This window comes from Eumetopias jubatus, unplaced genomic scaffold, assembly GCF_037043125.1.
Source record: "Eumetopias jubatus isolate StellerSeaLion01/CBP00866 unplaced genomic scaffold, mEumJub1_p1.0 scaffold_8, whole genome shotgun sequence".
Classification (NCBI taxonomy): Eukaryota; Metazoa; Chordata; class Mammalia; order Carnivora; family Otariidae; genus Eumetopias; species Eumetopias jubatus.
The window spans coordinates 76,943,807-76,958,807 of record NW_028274814.1 but is presented as its reverse complement, the minus strand read 5'-3'; the positions used below and the strand labels follow the sequence as shown (position 1 = coordinate 76,958,807).

Here is a 15,001-nt window from a genome sequence, read left to right as displayed (position 1 = left end):
GTCTGTCTGGGCATAGGGGTCCTGGGGAGATGGACTATTAAGGGGCCTGGCTCAGAGCTCCTGTGCCTTCTCCTCCCGTCTCCCTGTGCGCCCAGACCGTCCCGGGGTGCAGGATGCTGCCCTGGTTGAGGCCATCCAGGACCGCCTGTCCAACACACTACAGACCTACATCCGCTGCCGCCACCCACCCCCGGGCAGCCACCTGCTCTACGCCAAGATGATCCAGAAGCTGGCCGACCTGCGTAGCCTCAATGAGGAGCACTCCAAGCAGTATCGCTGCCTCTCCTTCCAGCCCGAGTGCAGCATGAAGCTCACACCCCTCGTGCTGGAGGTGTTTGGCAATGAGATTTCCTGACTAGGCCAGCCTGCCCGGGCCCCTGGGCGGGGCTGCTCCTCGGGGGCCTTGTGCCCTGGCCTGGGGCCCGCTGCTGCCCCGCAGGCCTCCCCGCCCCCTCCGGGGCCCAGCCCCTCCTCCCGCACTTCCCCTCCCCAGTCAGCCCACCCAGTCTCCTGCACGACCTAGCGCCCGGTCTCCCCTTCCTGCTGGCCACAGGCTGCCCGCAGTCCCTTGAGACCTCAGTCATGAGGAATTGCTGTTTATTTGACCAAGAAACTCAAGTGGGGGCAGAGGGCGGATGGTGAAGGTGGGGCCTCGCCCAGGGATGGCCCTACGGCTCCAAAAGTGGCCCCTGGTTGCTGCTGAGGGAACAGCGAGGCCCAAGAAACGCGCCCATTCCTCAGGGACAGAGATGCCCGGACCTCCCCGCCACACCTGGCCCGGATGCCCAGAGCCGAGTGGGGCTCTCCTTCCCGCTGCCCCACCCACGATGAATAACTCGCCACAACCCCCGCCCCTCGCCCCCCATCCCATCCTGCTGCCAGTCCGTGCTGTTTCATGCCATGATGGGGCCCTCTCCCTTCGCCTTCCCAGCCCTGGCCTGTCTAGGACACTCACTGCCAAGGATGACCAAACACAAGGTGACAAAGGTCACACCTCCCCCCCTCACCCATCTCTGCTGGCCAGAGGGCACTCACCTAACACATCAGTGCCTACCTTCATCCCATTGCCATGGTGACATTCTTCCCGAAGTAGCGATGGTCAGGCGGGCTTTCCCCCCACGGCAGGGACCACTAGTCCAGAACCCACCTGCCGAGGGGCCCAAGGAGGGAGGAGGGCAGGGCCCAGGAAGTGGGGGACGGGCAAAGCCGGCCTCACAGGAGAGTGGTGGATGGTGGCCACAGCTGTCCCTGTCTCCAAGCCCATGGCTCCTTGACCTGGATCTGAGAGGTTGGTGGAGGCCAGAGCTCCCCTTCCGATGATCTACGTGGCAAGACGGAATTGCCCCCAGGTTGCAGAGAAATGCCCAGCAGCATCTTCATCCTCACCCTGCCAGTGCCTTGCCTCCCACTCAGGAGAGAGAGAACCAGTGGCCGTGGGTGCTGGAGGGGCCTCACCCTGGGACGGTGGAGGATGACCCTGAGATGGGCGCATTCTCCCAAATCCCCCACGGCCTGGAGAAGCGGTGCCCCTCTGCTCACCCGCGTTGCCACCTCTTTTCCACCTGGCAAGGTGGGATGGAAGAGAAGAACCTCAGACCCCGACAGCCCAGGCCCTGCCCTCCCAGGGGGCCCATCGAGGTGTAGTTCCAAGACTGCCGTCCCCCAGAGACCCAGGAGCTAGTGCTCCAACACCTCGCTGTGGGTGGAGGGAGAGCGGGCTGGCCTCGCGTGGCTAGGCTGAGGGAGCATCCAGGGGTGGAGTCATGTGGGGCTGGTTCGCTTCTTATTCTCACTCCAGCACCCCAAATTCAGAAGGGGTGGGGTGTACTTAACCTCACACTCCATTTTCCCTTCCATAGTCGGTCCAACCCGGGAGGTGGGAACTCTCACTCTGTTTCCCCTGGGGTGGGGTCCCCCGGTGAGTGAGTTGTAGGTGTGTGGGGCCACTGCGGAGGGGCTCCCTCCAGGAGTCAGAGAACATCCCTCAGATGGTTGCTTGAGTTTGGGGAAGGCGGCTGCTTTCAATGACTCACTGGGGAGGAGCTCCTGTCCGTCCGATGCTGCCCCCACCTTCCCTTGCTGTTCTCTGAGGACCCCGGGGAGCAGTGAGGCTTCCTCTGTGAGCACTGTCCGCGTCCACAAGCCCCGGTGTTTCTGCTGGTGGAGAAACCTCTGACAGCCACGTTTCTCACGGCACAGTACCTTTGATATGGCCAAGGTTGACATTTATTAGCTAGGAGTTGTTTTCAGAATCAGACTCCATTTTTTTTTTTTTTTTACCACATTCTAATGTAGCAGGTAGTAGGCACCACTGATGAGGAGATATTTATGGGGGGAAACGTACATTGTAAAAAAATTCTATACATCAGCTATCGTTATTGTCCTTGCTGTTCACGAATTAGGGAGAGGCCCTTGTTGGATTTTAGCTGCAGAAGACACTGGTCTAGCATGCTAGTCAGTGGGGGGAAGAAAGGCTTAAAAATTGCTACACTAGTTCAACTTCCTTGCTAAAGAAAACCTGACCCTTGGCAGAGGGTGTGGTCCCCCGAGCTCAGACAGCTAGTTAGAAAGAGCTCCAGGGATGGGCCTGGTCTGTGGACTCCCCGCCCAGTACTCTATTCACTACACCACACTTGTGCTCAGACCCCATTTCCCGCCCCGCCCCCGCCCCCCCCCCCCCCCCCCCCCCGCCGAAGGCTGCCCTAGTCCCCTAGGGGAGGGTCTAGATTTCAGACAGCAAATCTAGATCCTGGACCCCTGCGTTCCTTCCCTGAGTTGTCACCCTGCTGACCCATCAGGAGGAGGAGGAGGGACACCTCAGCCTGTGTCTCAATGTGAATCAGAAACCCCTGCCCCAGTGTGGCCCCGGCCAGACGGGGTCTCTGCCTCAGCTCTGTATAATGCTGTTGCCTTATCAATAAAGTGCATTTGTCTTTGTAATGTTTCCACCTTCCCACTTCTCCCTCTGGCCCTGCGTTCTTCAGGGCACCCCACTGGACACCCTGGAAACACCAGCTCCTCAGCCCCGGGGCCCCACGACACCAGCTCACTACCGAAGGGCAGTCTAGGAGTGGGGGAGGAGAAGACGGGAGGAAAAGTGAGGTTTCCCAGGACTGGAGTGGAAGAAAATATTATCATCTCTTCTATTTTAGAATGAGAGAATGAAGGTAGACATTTATAAGTCTAAAATGTTTAAAGCATATTATTGGAAATGCTGGAAAGTGCACACCTAGATGCCAAAGACGCAAGATTCTGGGAGATGGGAAAATCCATCTGCGGGGTTAACTGGAAGCAAGTGGGGTCCTCCCAACAGAGAAGGTTGGAGTGTAAGACGGATCAGGGGAAAGGAATAAAGGAGCAAAAGAAGGCTTTACAGAGTGCCTCCTCGGCGATTTCCAAAGAGAGTATCAAGTTGCCAGAAATTTGTCAAAAAAACAAATGAAGAAAGCTTTGCTTATGGTAATAAAATGAGCTTATACTTACGTAGCACGTACTTTGTGGCAAGTACTGCTGTAAATAAACCTTATGCAAACCAACTTGGACCCCAGGGGAGCTAGGCTACTATGAACCCCATCTGACCGAGGGGTAACTCACCCGGGGATAGGATTTGAACCCTCGGCAGCTGGCTCCGGAAGCCATTCATTAACTGCTGCATTAGTCCACCTCCAACTGAGTTGAGGAGCCTGACAAATGACAGATAACAGTCTTGTCAGCTCTCTACCGAAGAGGATGTAAGGGGGGGGTTCCCATTCCCGAAGCAGGCCCTGACATGCGGAAATTGGCGGTGATTGGTCGAACTGTGCTCTACTCGCAGAAAGCAGGGGGTCACGTGTTGGGTCCAATCCAGTGTGGCTCTTACCTGAGACCCTCAAGAACGAGAACCAGGCCACTGTTGACAAAAAATGTGCCTCGTATTCAAAATGTTGTGTCGGTGACTTGGAGAATTGCAAAGGTCTCCTGTGCCTAAACAGACTCTCAAGGGCCCCAGAGGAACTGAGGCACCCCACTCCATTCCCCAAGGAAGTGAGGTGTATGATAAAGGCAGCACCCCTAAATGCAGCAAGCAAAAAGACCCAACCAAAGACACGCGCTCTGTGAACGGGGAAGTCATGCGCAACCAGTGCATTTATTTTAGGATAAGTCGGTTAGTCTGGAAACGTGTAGATGTGATTTACTTTAATTTTTCAGAAGTATCGGTGAAGATTTCAGACAAAAGACTATACTGTGTCACCACGAGATGAGACGGTAGTTAGAAGAATCGGGGAGAGAGCCCGAGGGCTATTTTGTCGTGAAAGGTGAATGAGCTTGGAGAAGGAAGTCAACAGCTGCATAAATGGGCATGTCTCTGGCTGGAGAAGTGTGAAGAGGAAGGTCTTGAAAACTATTAGGAGAATCTGATTTAGCATTTTATGGATGAACTAGAGGAATACAGAATCTCCAAGGCTGTGTGTTACCATAAACTGAGAGGAAGGCGCCCCCAAAAGACCTTAGGGTTAGGATAAAGAAATAAAAAAAAATCTTAAAAAAATTCATTAAAAGTAAATAAAAGGAGGGGCACCTGGGTGGCTCAGTCGTTAAGCATCTGCCTTCGGCTCAGGTCATGATCCCAGGGTCCTGGGATCGAGCCCCGCATCGGGCTCCCTGCTCCGCGGGAAGCCTGCTTCTCCCTCTCCCACTCCCCCTGCTTGTGTTCCTTCTCTCGCTGTGTCTCTCTGTGTCAAAAAATAAATAAAAATATTTTTTAAAAAAAGTAAATAAAAGGAAACATTTAGCTCTTCAGTGGTACTAGCCACATTTCCAGGGCTCAATAGCCCCAGGGCTACGGGAATGGACAGTCCAGACTCAGAACATTTCCCTGGCTGCACGAAACGCTCCTGGACAGTGCTGGTCCACACAAGGCGTTCTTCTCTGGCACTAACTGTGGATGATAGGCTTCTGTTGATCTGTTGGGCAGATAGCCACTCTACTAATCTCTGCTTTTCTTTCTTTTTTTTTTTTTAAGATTTTATTTATTTATTTGACAGAGAGAGCGAGAGAGGCAACACAAGCAGGGGGAGTGGGAGAGGGAGAAGCAGGCTTCCTGCGGAGCAGGGAGCCGGAGGCGGGGCTCGTTCCCAGGACCCTGAGATCAGGACCTGAGCCGAAGGCAGACGCTTAACGACTGAGCCACCCAGGCGCCCCTAAACTCTAGCTTTTCATAGAAGCTATAAAGGAACCATCCTCCCTTTACACCAGGCAAGGCTGTAACTGGGCTGCTGTGAATAGGTCTACTCCTTAAAAGAGACAAAAAGGAAAAGCACAGGCCATGGGGTTGATAGCTCAGAGCTTTGTGCGGTGTAAATAGGTGAGCAGTGGGGGGGGGGGGAGAAATAGGGATTCCTTCAGCCCTGGGGGCACACAGACAGGGCCTGTCTGGGGTGGCTAGAGCCCTCCCTCTGGTCGGTGTCTCTTGCTTCAGCCGGGGCTCCTCGGAGGCTGTCGCAGGGGGGTGTCTGTCTCCCAGCGTGGCCAAGGGGAGGTCTCCTCCCGCCCATGTCCTGTCAGTGGTCAGTACTCCAGGTAGGCAAGAAGCCTGTGAGGCTGCCGGGGCAGTCTGCGCACAGGGGGTGAGAAGCAGTGGCTGGTCGGGGTCCCTGCTCCGGAGGACTGCTTTCAATCTCCATATTCAGACAGGTTACACACAGGATATATGAGAGAGTGTGGCTCGTCGGGTCCCCAGGAAGCTGACTCTGAAATGCAGCATGAAGTAGAGAGGTGTCAGGATCACCAGCTTCTGTGGCAGGGAAGCAAGTGGGTCGGGGAGAGGGAGAAGTCGGGCTGCAGTGTGATCTCAACCACCGTCTCAGCTAACCCTGATGGGGAGTTCCGAAACTGGGATGACCCTTCACGCGGCCCCAAGTTGAGGTGAGGAAGACGGCTTTTTTATTCTTGCATCAGCTAGTCATTGGATGCAGGGCAGTCCCCAGGAAGAGTGTGACCTTGACAGGACCTTGAGCTGGGTGGCTCTTTTCAGCCAAGGGCAGGTAGGACTGGCGGTGTGTTTCTTTACAGTTTGTACAACCAGGCGGGGCTTTTCAGAGTGGGCTGCTCTGCCTTGGGGAGCTCCCAGAAGGCTTCCAGGCCCTGCCCTTTGGCTCTCTGGAGGGGGACCCCAATAGTCCCTGGAGCTCCCTCCAGAGGACAGTGCTCCCCGCCTCTCCCCAGCTATGGACAATCTAGTGCTTTTTTCCTAAATCATCTTGAACTTCACCACTAGGTGGTGCTACTGACCTACAGGGACAGGCTTGAGCTACTTGCTTGGCCTCTTCCCCTGTCCTCCCTCTATCTCCGGCTCCCGCCTCTCTTTTTCTCCGTGAAGGCGGTTGAGATCCAGCAAGGTCCTGACTCCCTGCTGCTGGAGGCACCCGGTGCTCTTTCTGTCTCCTCATGCCAGGGACCAAGCAGGATGGACGAGGGACCTGCTCTCTGGCTTCCCAGGTGTCTGTGGAATCACAGCAGGTGTGGGGGGGGGGAGCGTTGGAGAATCTGACACACCTTAGCTAAGGGCCCCCCAAGACGGAGCTCTTATGCCTCTGGACACCTTCCATGCTGGCTCCAGCTTCCCTCTGAGGTCCAGCCTGGTTGTGCAGTCCTTTAGTGCGTGCAAGCACAAGCACTGAGCTCAGCGCGGGAAATACAGAGGTGAATAAGACAGTCACTGCCCCCAAGAAAGGTGCAGTCCAAAAGGAGAAGACAGCCCTACAAACAGAGCATCCCCCAGCAGCGCAAGCAGAAGTCACCAAGTAGATGGTCAAGTAGATCACTCGATGCCATAAACGGTTGGGTCATCATCCTGGCCCTGTGGGAACTCGGGCAATTTACTTACCATTTTTGAGCCTCAGAATTTTCACCTATAGATTAGCAACAAAATGGTGCCTCCTTCTGGGTTTGTTGTTGTGATATAACCTGTCTAAAAAACCAACCCCACTACCTGGATGTAGCCATGACTTAGAAATGCTGGGCAGCATCATTAGGCTTCAGAGTGGAGGGATGGTCAAGTAAGTTTTCGTTAGGAGTTGACATTGCTCCCATCCTCTGACCACTCATCCTTGCTGAGCCCTCTGGACTCACTCCAGAGGGTCTCCTTGGCCCCTCGTCCAGACCTCAGCCTCAGGACCCGAGGGCTCCTACTCCCCAAAGAGCTGTTAAGAGCCGGGGGAAGGCATCATTGTGGCATCTGGCCACCAGAGGGCAGGTGTGCAACTTAGTAAACCCCAAGCAGCCCCTACCTAAACAGCCCTGCTGGGGAGGGCGGTGAGGGAGTGATGGGAAGCTAGGCACAAAAATCAGAAACACATGGAACTCCAGATAATACTGTCCCCAACTTCTTCCACTGATGCTCTTTCTCTGCCAGTGTCTACTAGACACTTGCCCCTTGGCTAGGTACATAGCCCACCACGATCCCGCCTGGCTGCCTCTCACGTGGCACTGTCCACACGCTGAAACTCCAGCCGCTTGCGGCTCTCTCTGACTATTTGCCTGCGCCCTGGGGGCCTGCCTCTACACCAGTGGCTCTCAGTGCTTTGGTCTTAGGACCCCCTCACTCTATTGAAAATAAGGACCCCAAAGAGCTTTTATGCATGTGGGATTATATCTATCCATATTGGCCATGTTGGAAATTTAAATTGAAACATTTTTAAAGTATTTATTAAATTTTTTAAGATTTTATTTATTTATTTGTCAGAGAGAGAGAGAGAGAGAGGCAGGCAGAGGGTGAAGCAGGCACCCCACGGAGGAGGGAGCCCGATGCGGGGCTCGATCCCAGGACCCTGGAATCATGACCTGAGCTGAAGGCAGATGCTTAATGACTGAGCCACCCAGGCGTCCCTAAGTTTTTTTTAAAAATTTTTAAAAAGTAACAATAATGAATGTAAGTTAACGTAAATAACACGTTTTTTATTAAAAATAAACTTTTTCTGGGTGCACGTGGGTGGCTCAGTCGGTGAAGCGTCTACCTCTTGGTTTCAGCTCAGGTCTTGATCTGAGCCCCTTGTGGAGCTCCGTGCTCAGCAGGGAGTCTACCCGAGATTCTCTCCCCCCTACCTCTCCCCCCATTCACCTGTGTGCTCTCTCTCTCTCTCTCTCTCAAATAAATAAATCTTTAAAAATAAATTTAAAAAATAACCTTTTTCCAAAGCAAGACAATTTAGTGACAAGAAGGCACTGTTTTACAGTTTCGCAAATCTCTTTAACGTCTGGCTCAATCGAAGCCAGCTTGGAGACTCATATCTGGCTCTGTATTGTCTGTTAGGATATCACACATCATGGAACCTCTGGAAAACTCCTCTGTACACAGTGGAAGAACAAGAGTAAAAAGGTAAACCATGCCTTAGTTTTATAACGAAAGTAGTTTTGATCTTGCGCTGCCCCTACATGGGGCTCAGAGGCTCACGGGGACCCCTAGACTACACTCCGAGACCTACGTTTGTCTATGCAGTTGTTTCCTGGGCCTGCCATGCCCTCCGCTCATCCTCAATCCCCCGAATACTCCTGCCATTGCCAGCTCAGGTTTCCCATGTCTTTCACAAAATCTTCCCGGAACTTCACCAAGCTGTACCCCGCCCCCCCCCCCCCGCGCCCGCGCACCCTCTCTTGGGTAGAAGTGTGCGCTCACCCTATTGTAGAATGAAGCACCCATTGTGGTGTGTTGTAAGTTTCTGTTTTGCCTTTGGTGCTCCTTACCAGACTGGAATAAACGAGCGATTCCACAAAGGCTGGAATAAATGGACGAATGAATGAGTACAGGGCAATGTGTTACCCACTTCTGTGGGCCTCCAAAAGATCTGGTCTTCACCATAGATGTCAAGTGAAAAAAAAAAAATCTGCTTGGGTCCCTGCTAGAAAATGAAATGCAAACGGACTTATGCAAATTTAAACACCTTCCCTTGAACTTTGGAAACTGAGAAGTTAAGTCACTGTGGCTTCAGAACCCATATGCTCACTAACTACCTCTCCCTAAAGCATCTGCCACATCTCCCTCATTCCGCATGTAGGTGGACAGTTTGTTTTTGGACCAAAATGCCGAACTTAGCATTTATCCCGATTCCTATTTATCTGACTTGATTTATCCCACACCTTAGCCTGCTCGAATCCTTTGAATCCTCATTTTGTCATTCAATATTCTGACCATCTCCCCTGGTCATATATCTCCCAAAACTTAGGTCTGCAGACCATGAGCAGAGTTCACTGAGACTGAGGCAAAGGCTCTGCCCTCCTGCGGTTGACGTTAGCACACTGACCAGAAACACTTCGGTTGTTCCCGGGCAGCAAGGGGATGGGGTGGGCAATGAGACATTATGTCTCAGGGGAAAGGAGTGGATGGAGAGACCCAGGCATCCACAGGAATCTGGGGAACTTGTCAATGCTTCCACAGCTCCGCCCTCCCCGGGACCCAACAGTCTTGCCCAAGTCTGAACAGACTCTTATAGAATTAGACCAGATCCGAGCCCTGGATCAGGGGATCCAGGGATATCTGATACAGAGAATGCAGGCAGAGATGGATCGAGTATCACATCCCAGCTGGATTGTTCTGCAAACCCTGTCTCAGCTGGACTCAGGGGAGAAAGGCATAGTCTCTGAGGAGAGGAAGGCTGTAGACAGTAGACAGTGGGCAGAACTCTCCCTAGGCGCCCCTACCCCGATGGAGAGTGGAGAAGTCACACATAGCCCAGGCCAGCCCTTATTTAGCTTCACGAGGCCGCCCCACTGTCCTTTGCACTCATGTGCAGAACCCTACAGGGCTTCTAGAAAGGCCTGGGCCTCTCTGACCCAACCCCATCTAAATAAAAATCCTGCCTGTGAACACCTGTGGCAGCAGGCGTGAGGCTAGGGCCAGGAGAAGGCTGGGGTCCTAACTGTCTGTGCCTGGCTCCTCTTTTTCCATTTGCCTACCAGGGTGGGCCGGGGAGATCAAGCAGCCCATCAGAAAAGGATTGGCAACCCGGGTCAGCCCAGCCTGGGTGCAGAGGACTGGGAGCTCCAGGTTCAGAGTGCCAGGGAAACAAACCCCTTCCTAGGGTCCTCTCTGTTTCCTCCAGCCGCCCCCAACCCCACCCCCAGCTCCTGGGATTTAAAGTTCTTTCCGTCTCCCAGCCTGGAGCCCCAGGGGAGCGGCCCAGGGGGGACAGTGGATCAGCCAGTTGTGTTTGAGTGGGGATGGGGAGAAATGATAAAGGGGATGGGAGAGAAGCCAGCCCCGCTTCCTCTCTGATAGGACCCCACCCCAGGGGCTCCCTGCCTTTTGCTGTGTTTATGGGGAGGCCTTGAGGTGGGGGAGGAGTGGAGAGGAGGAAAGGGAACACTGTCAGGGGCCTTTGGAGAGGACCTGGGCTTGGTTGTTGGTTCATTCTTTGAGCAAAGGCTTACCCAGTTCCTTCTCCCCTGGACCAGCACAGTCTAGGCTAAGAGGGTGGCATGGACGGAGGGAGCTCAGGGCCTCTCCCAGCCCCTCTCCCGCCATTCCTGGCCTGGGGGGAAGCCAGGCTAGCGAGGAAGAACATGGACTTCAAAAGTAGGTTCTTCCTACTCAGGGGGAATGATCTGAGGTCTCTGGGCCCGGGTTTCCTCACCTGTGAACGGTGACGCCCATGAATAGGTGTTGTGAAGACGGAGTGACAGCACACACAGCATTCAGAGGAGTGCCTGGCACTGAGCAGGTGTTTGATAATTGATTACTATAGTTCTCGTCACCATCTGGGGATCCTCTCCTCTAAGCAGATACCCTCTTCCTTGTAAGGAGCGCCCTCCCCTCAACATGCACACATGGCCAGGGCAGGGTTGGAGGAGGTGGACGTTGGGACTGGCAGGTGGACAGCTCTTGTGGAGGACCAGGCTGGCACCCCAAGGGCGCTCACAGCCCGGCTCAGTCCCGCAGCTCTGCCTCTGCCTGTGGCCAGGGCAGCTTCCATCCGTGTCCCCCAGGGCAGGAGGAGCTGGGGGTGGAGAGCCGGTTGACCATGCCTGGCCTGAGGGCACTCTGTTCCGGACCAGGGCTCTGCTCCACCCCATTATCTCCTCCTGCAAAGCCTCCTCCACCCATCAACCCCCAACCGAGATTATAGACCCTCAACTGTCTCCAACTGCTCTGATTCAGGGATAAGGCTGGACCCTTGTCCCTGCTGCCGCACACACCCCCTGGCCAGCCCCCACCTCTGTCCCATGGTGGGGGGAGGCTGCCTGTTCTCTGGGTCCTGGGGAGCTGGGAGGCAGGTGTCCCCAGTGGGGAGAGATCTAAAGTCTCCCTTCGTCTTCCTCTTGATTCAGTGCTGCTCGGTCTTTCTTGTCCCTGCCTCTGTGTCTCCAGGCTGCTCTGGCAGAGTTTCTGCCTCCGGCTGCTCTTCCCCCACCCCCGGAGCACACCTGGCTCCTCACATCAGATAACCCAACCACAGCAGCTCCCCTCACCCTGACTTGGCTTCCAGTAGCCCCCTCCTCACCCCTTGCCCTCTTCCTCCCCTGCCTCCCCCACCTCATAACTCCCTGACTCACCTAGATTCTGGGGTAGGGGGTGGGGTGGGGGAGCTACAAAGCTGTAAGGCCCTACTGGGTAATGAAGGTGTGAGAAGACAGCTCTTTCTATCCCCCAACACATTCTCGCTCTCTCGCGCGCGCTCTCTCTCTCTCTCTCTCTCTGTCACACACACACACACACACACACACACACACACACACACACACACACACACACACACACACACACGGTGGAAACTCTATACCCCTGTGCCCTGTAGGAAACAGAGTGAGGTATGAGGAAAATCCAGCCTGAGGAAGTGAGGGGGTGGTGGTTGGGGCGGGGGGCTGCCTCTGGGGCTGGGGGCTCCACAGCTTCTAGGCCAAGAGAAACTTCTTCCCTTTTCCAGGGCTTCCTGTTGGTGAGCAGTCACCTCCAGTCCTAATGCCACGGGCCTTCCCAGCAGAGCCTCCCTCGGGCCAGGTTCTGGGCTGGGGAAGCGGACGGATCCCATCTGGGCCATTCGCAGCCCCTGCCTTCTGCTCCCCACCCAAGGCCAGGGAGGGCAGAGCTGGGGTGCGGGTGCTGCAGAGGAAGAGGCGCTGAGGGTGGGGGGTACGGCCAGAGCTGGGAAGACCCAGTGGGAAGAGAGCAGTGGCACACAGGGGCAGTGGGCCAGGGGACCGGTAGGTGCCTGGGGGCTGGGGATGGAGGTTTTAATGCCTCTTGACAACAAGTGAATCATAGGCAAATTATGTGGAAATGATGGCATAAATAAAGATGTGTTATTTCAAGGCCCCAGTGTGTCAATGTAGGAAGAGAGCTGGGGGGTGGGGGCAGGAGGCTGGCCAGGCCGGATGGTGCCCGTAGGTGGGGCCCAGGTGGAGTTCCTGTGGGGGGCTGCGGAGGTGATGGCCCACTCCCATCTCCTGTCACCTTCAGGGAGACATGAAACAGTAGGTGGCAACCACATCCCACCAGCTCCTCCCCCAGGGCAGAGCAGTCTTCACAGCCCCCATGTCCCTGGTGATCCCTCCCTGGGGCCACTGCTACCCACACGCACCGCTCCCTTTCCCCAGCGCCTGCTCTGGACTTGCCTGGGTCCTGTCCTCTGGGGTCTGTCCCTCCGTGCCCAGGACTAGGACTTGCCCCCATCGGTGACACAAGAGCCAGGAGCTTGGAACCCAGACAGGGAATCTGCGCTTTTCCCACCAGGAGAGGGCTGAGCCAATGCCCCAGCGACAGCACTCGGCGTATGCGCAGAGCCCCATAAATAAACCAGGTGATGAATGAATTCATGACCTCCAGAAGGTGGTCAGGGCCCTCCTTATAGCCCAACCTAGGCTTCTGATGGGCCTTCATCCCCACTCTCCTTCACAATGTTGACAATCTTTAAATGACTAGAAAAACATGTACACTCATACCATCCTACCTAATCAGTACCTACTGCATATTTCCTCTCGATCTTTTCCTCTGTGCCCATGTTGGGTTTTTTGTTTTTTTTTTTTTTTTTACAGTTGCCATCACAGTGCATACACAAATCGATACTCTCCTGTGATGCTATATTGCATTCATAAACATCTTTATAACAGCTTCATAATTTTCTATTAAGTGGAAATATAATTTGCTTCACAATTTTCCAGTTGTAGGTGTTCAGATTGTTTTTAACTTTCCATATTCTAAATAGTGCAGGGGTGAACGTCATTATGCACATATTCCACTCCCCCTCCTGAATTCTGGCTGTAGAAATCTAGTTTAGGGTACATTGGGTGGCGTGACTGAGCAAAGGGTGAGACCATTTTATAGCTCTTATTATCTATTGCCAAATTGATTGCAAACATGTAAATTTCGCCGCTCTCTCACTGATGTTGGAAGACAGCGTCTACCTTCCTCTTATTTTAATTGGCATCACTTTGATGGCGATCAAGCTAAACATTCCCCTACCTCACCTACTAGCTGTGTCTCCTCTTTCCCTGAAGAGTCTTTTGCGCTTTGAACTTCAGTCTACCCCTGTTTTCTTGTTCATCGTAGTTTGTGTGAGCTCCTTCCATCAGAATGGTTTTAAGGCATCATCATTCGCAATCGAGGGCAAATCTCCCCTTTTCCCCCTTCTCTCCCACTTTGGATTCTGACATGGCACCTGCTCTTGCTTCATTTAAATCTCTGCCTCCTTCACTGGCTGCCACACCTCTGCCCACCCAGAATCTTTGTTCTCCCACGTTCCTATAGTTAGCCATCTTTCAGGTTCCCTTCCCGTCTTTTCCCTGCTCTTGTGATCTCATCCACTCCTACCTACAACTCCAGTTCTCACTGGTGACCCCAGATCTTTATTTTGCCTTTCCTCCTTGGATGGCAACTGTCCACTCAATATCTAAACTCCACACATCCGCTGCTTGACTCTGTATTTCCCTCCAGATTCACTTCTCCTCCCACACTGCCTAATTTTGCAGCCTGAATCCCTTTGGGTTTGGGTTTGGGTTTGGAAGGGGAAAGAGAATGGTTGCGGCTGACACATTTGAAGAGGAAATAGGTTTCCTCCAATCTTCAGCTTAGAGCAAGAGGTCGAGGAAGAGGAGGAGAAGGCCCATTGCCTAGGAAGATGCTGCTCTGTGACTCAGTTTCCCTGCTTGCCTATAGGTTAAGACTGGCTCCAGGTCTAGATGTAGACGCTTGAAAATCAAAGTGGGTGGCCTCCCTCCTAGAGCCAATTAACCCTTCATACGGACCTCACCTGCCCCCTCCTCTACTTCTGGAGCCTCTTCCCCAGCAAGGGGCTGAAGAAGCAGCTCAGCTACGAGCCGTGTAGACCTGTGCTGTTCACTACAGTGGCCGCTCGCCCTGGAGATGTGGTCATCCAGGACCGCAATGTGCTGCAAGTGTGGCATATACACCGCTTTTCAAGACTGAGTGTGAAAAAAAGGATGTAAAACATCACATTAACAATTTCTCTGTTCCAATTACACGCTGAAATGATACTATTTTACATATATTAGGTTAAATACACTATTAAAATTCACTTCATCTATTTACTTTTACTTTGTTGCTGGTGAGGGTGGTGGAAAATTTAAAGTTGCACATGTGGCTCACATTCGGTTTCTGCTGGATGATGCTGGTCTAGACTTTTCCAGCAGGCTAAGCACGGGGCTCCAGGTTGAGAGGCAATGAGGGGTCGTGGCGGATACTGCCATAGACCCCACTGGAGATGTGGACCAGCCAAAGCTCCAAACAGATGTCATCAACCAATCAGACACCGAAGGACAGGCTCTCGATGGCCAGTCTCTCTCAGGCAAAGCAAAGCAAAGCAAAGCAAAGCAAAGCAAAGCAAAGCAACATTTCTGGGATGACTTCTTTAATCCTGGACTTCATGAGGTCCTCTGACCTAGGGCTTGGCTCTCCAGGGTGTGTCCCTGTGGGATGCCCTGTTACTCCAGGAAAACAGTTACCCAGAGCCACACCAGCTTTCGGATCTCCTCACCCCAATGGTTCACGGGGAAGTTCTCCATCATATTCCAC

General features: G+C 53.7%; 1 protein-coding gene across 2 annotated transcripts in view; it reads left to right on the top strand.

The window, feature by feature from the left end:
* VDR (vitamin D receptor) overlaps nucleotides 1–14,437 on the top strand; it is a 68,177-nt gene extending 53,740 nt beyond the window's left edge. The window contains exons 10-11 of one of the 2 annotated variants that reach the window (XM_088026026.1): nucleotides 8,291–8,356; nucleotides 14,126–14,437. In XM_088026026.1, coding sequence (XP_087882152.1) covers nucleotides 8,291–8,352 — 62 coding nt within the window. In that variant the 3' untranslated portion in view covers nucleotides 8,353–8,356; nucleotides 14,126–14,437. Of the gene's footprint in view, nucleotides 1–95; nucleotides 2,945–8,290; nucleotides 8,357–14,125 lie in introns of those variants that run through there. The other variant, XM_028123127.2, reaches the window with a different exon arrangement.
* The last annotated feature ends 564 nt before the right edge of the window (nucleotides 14,438–15,001 follow it).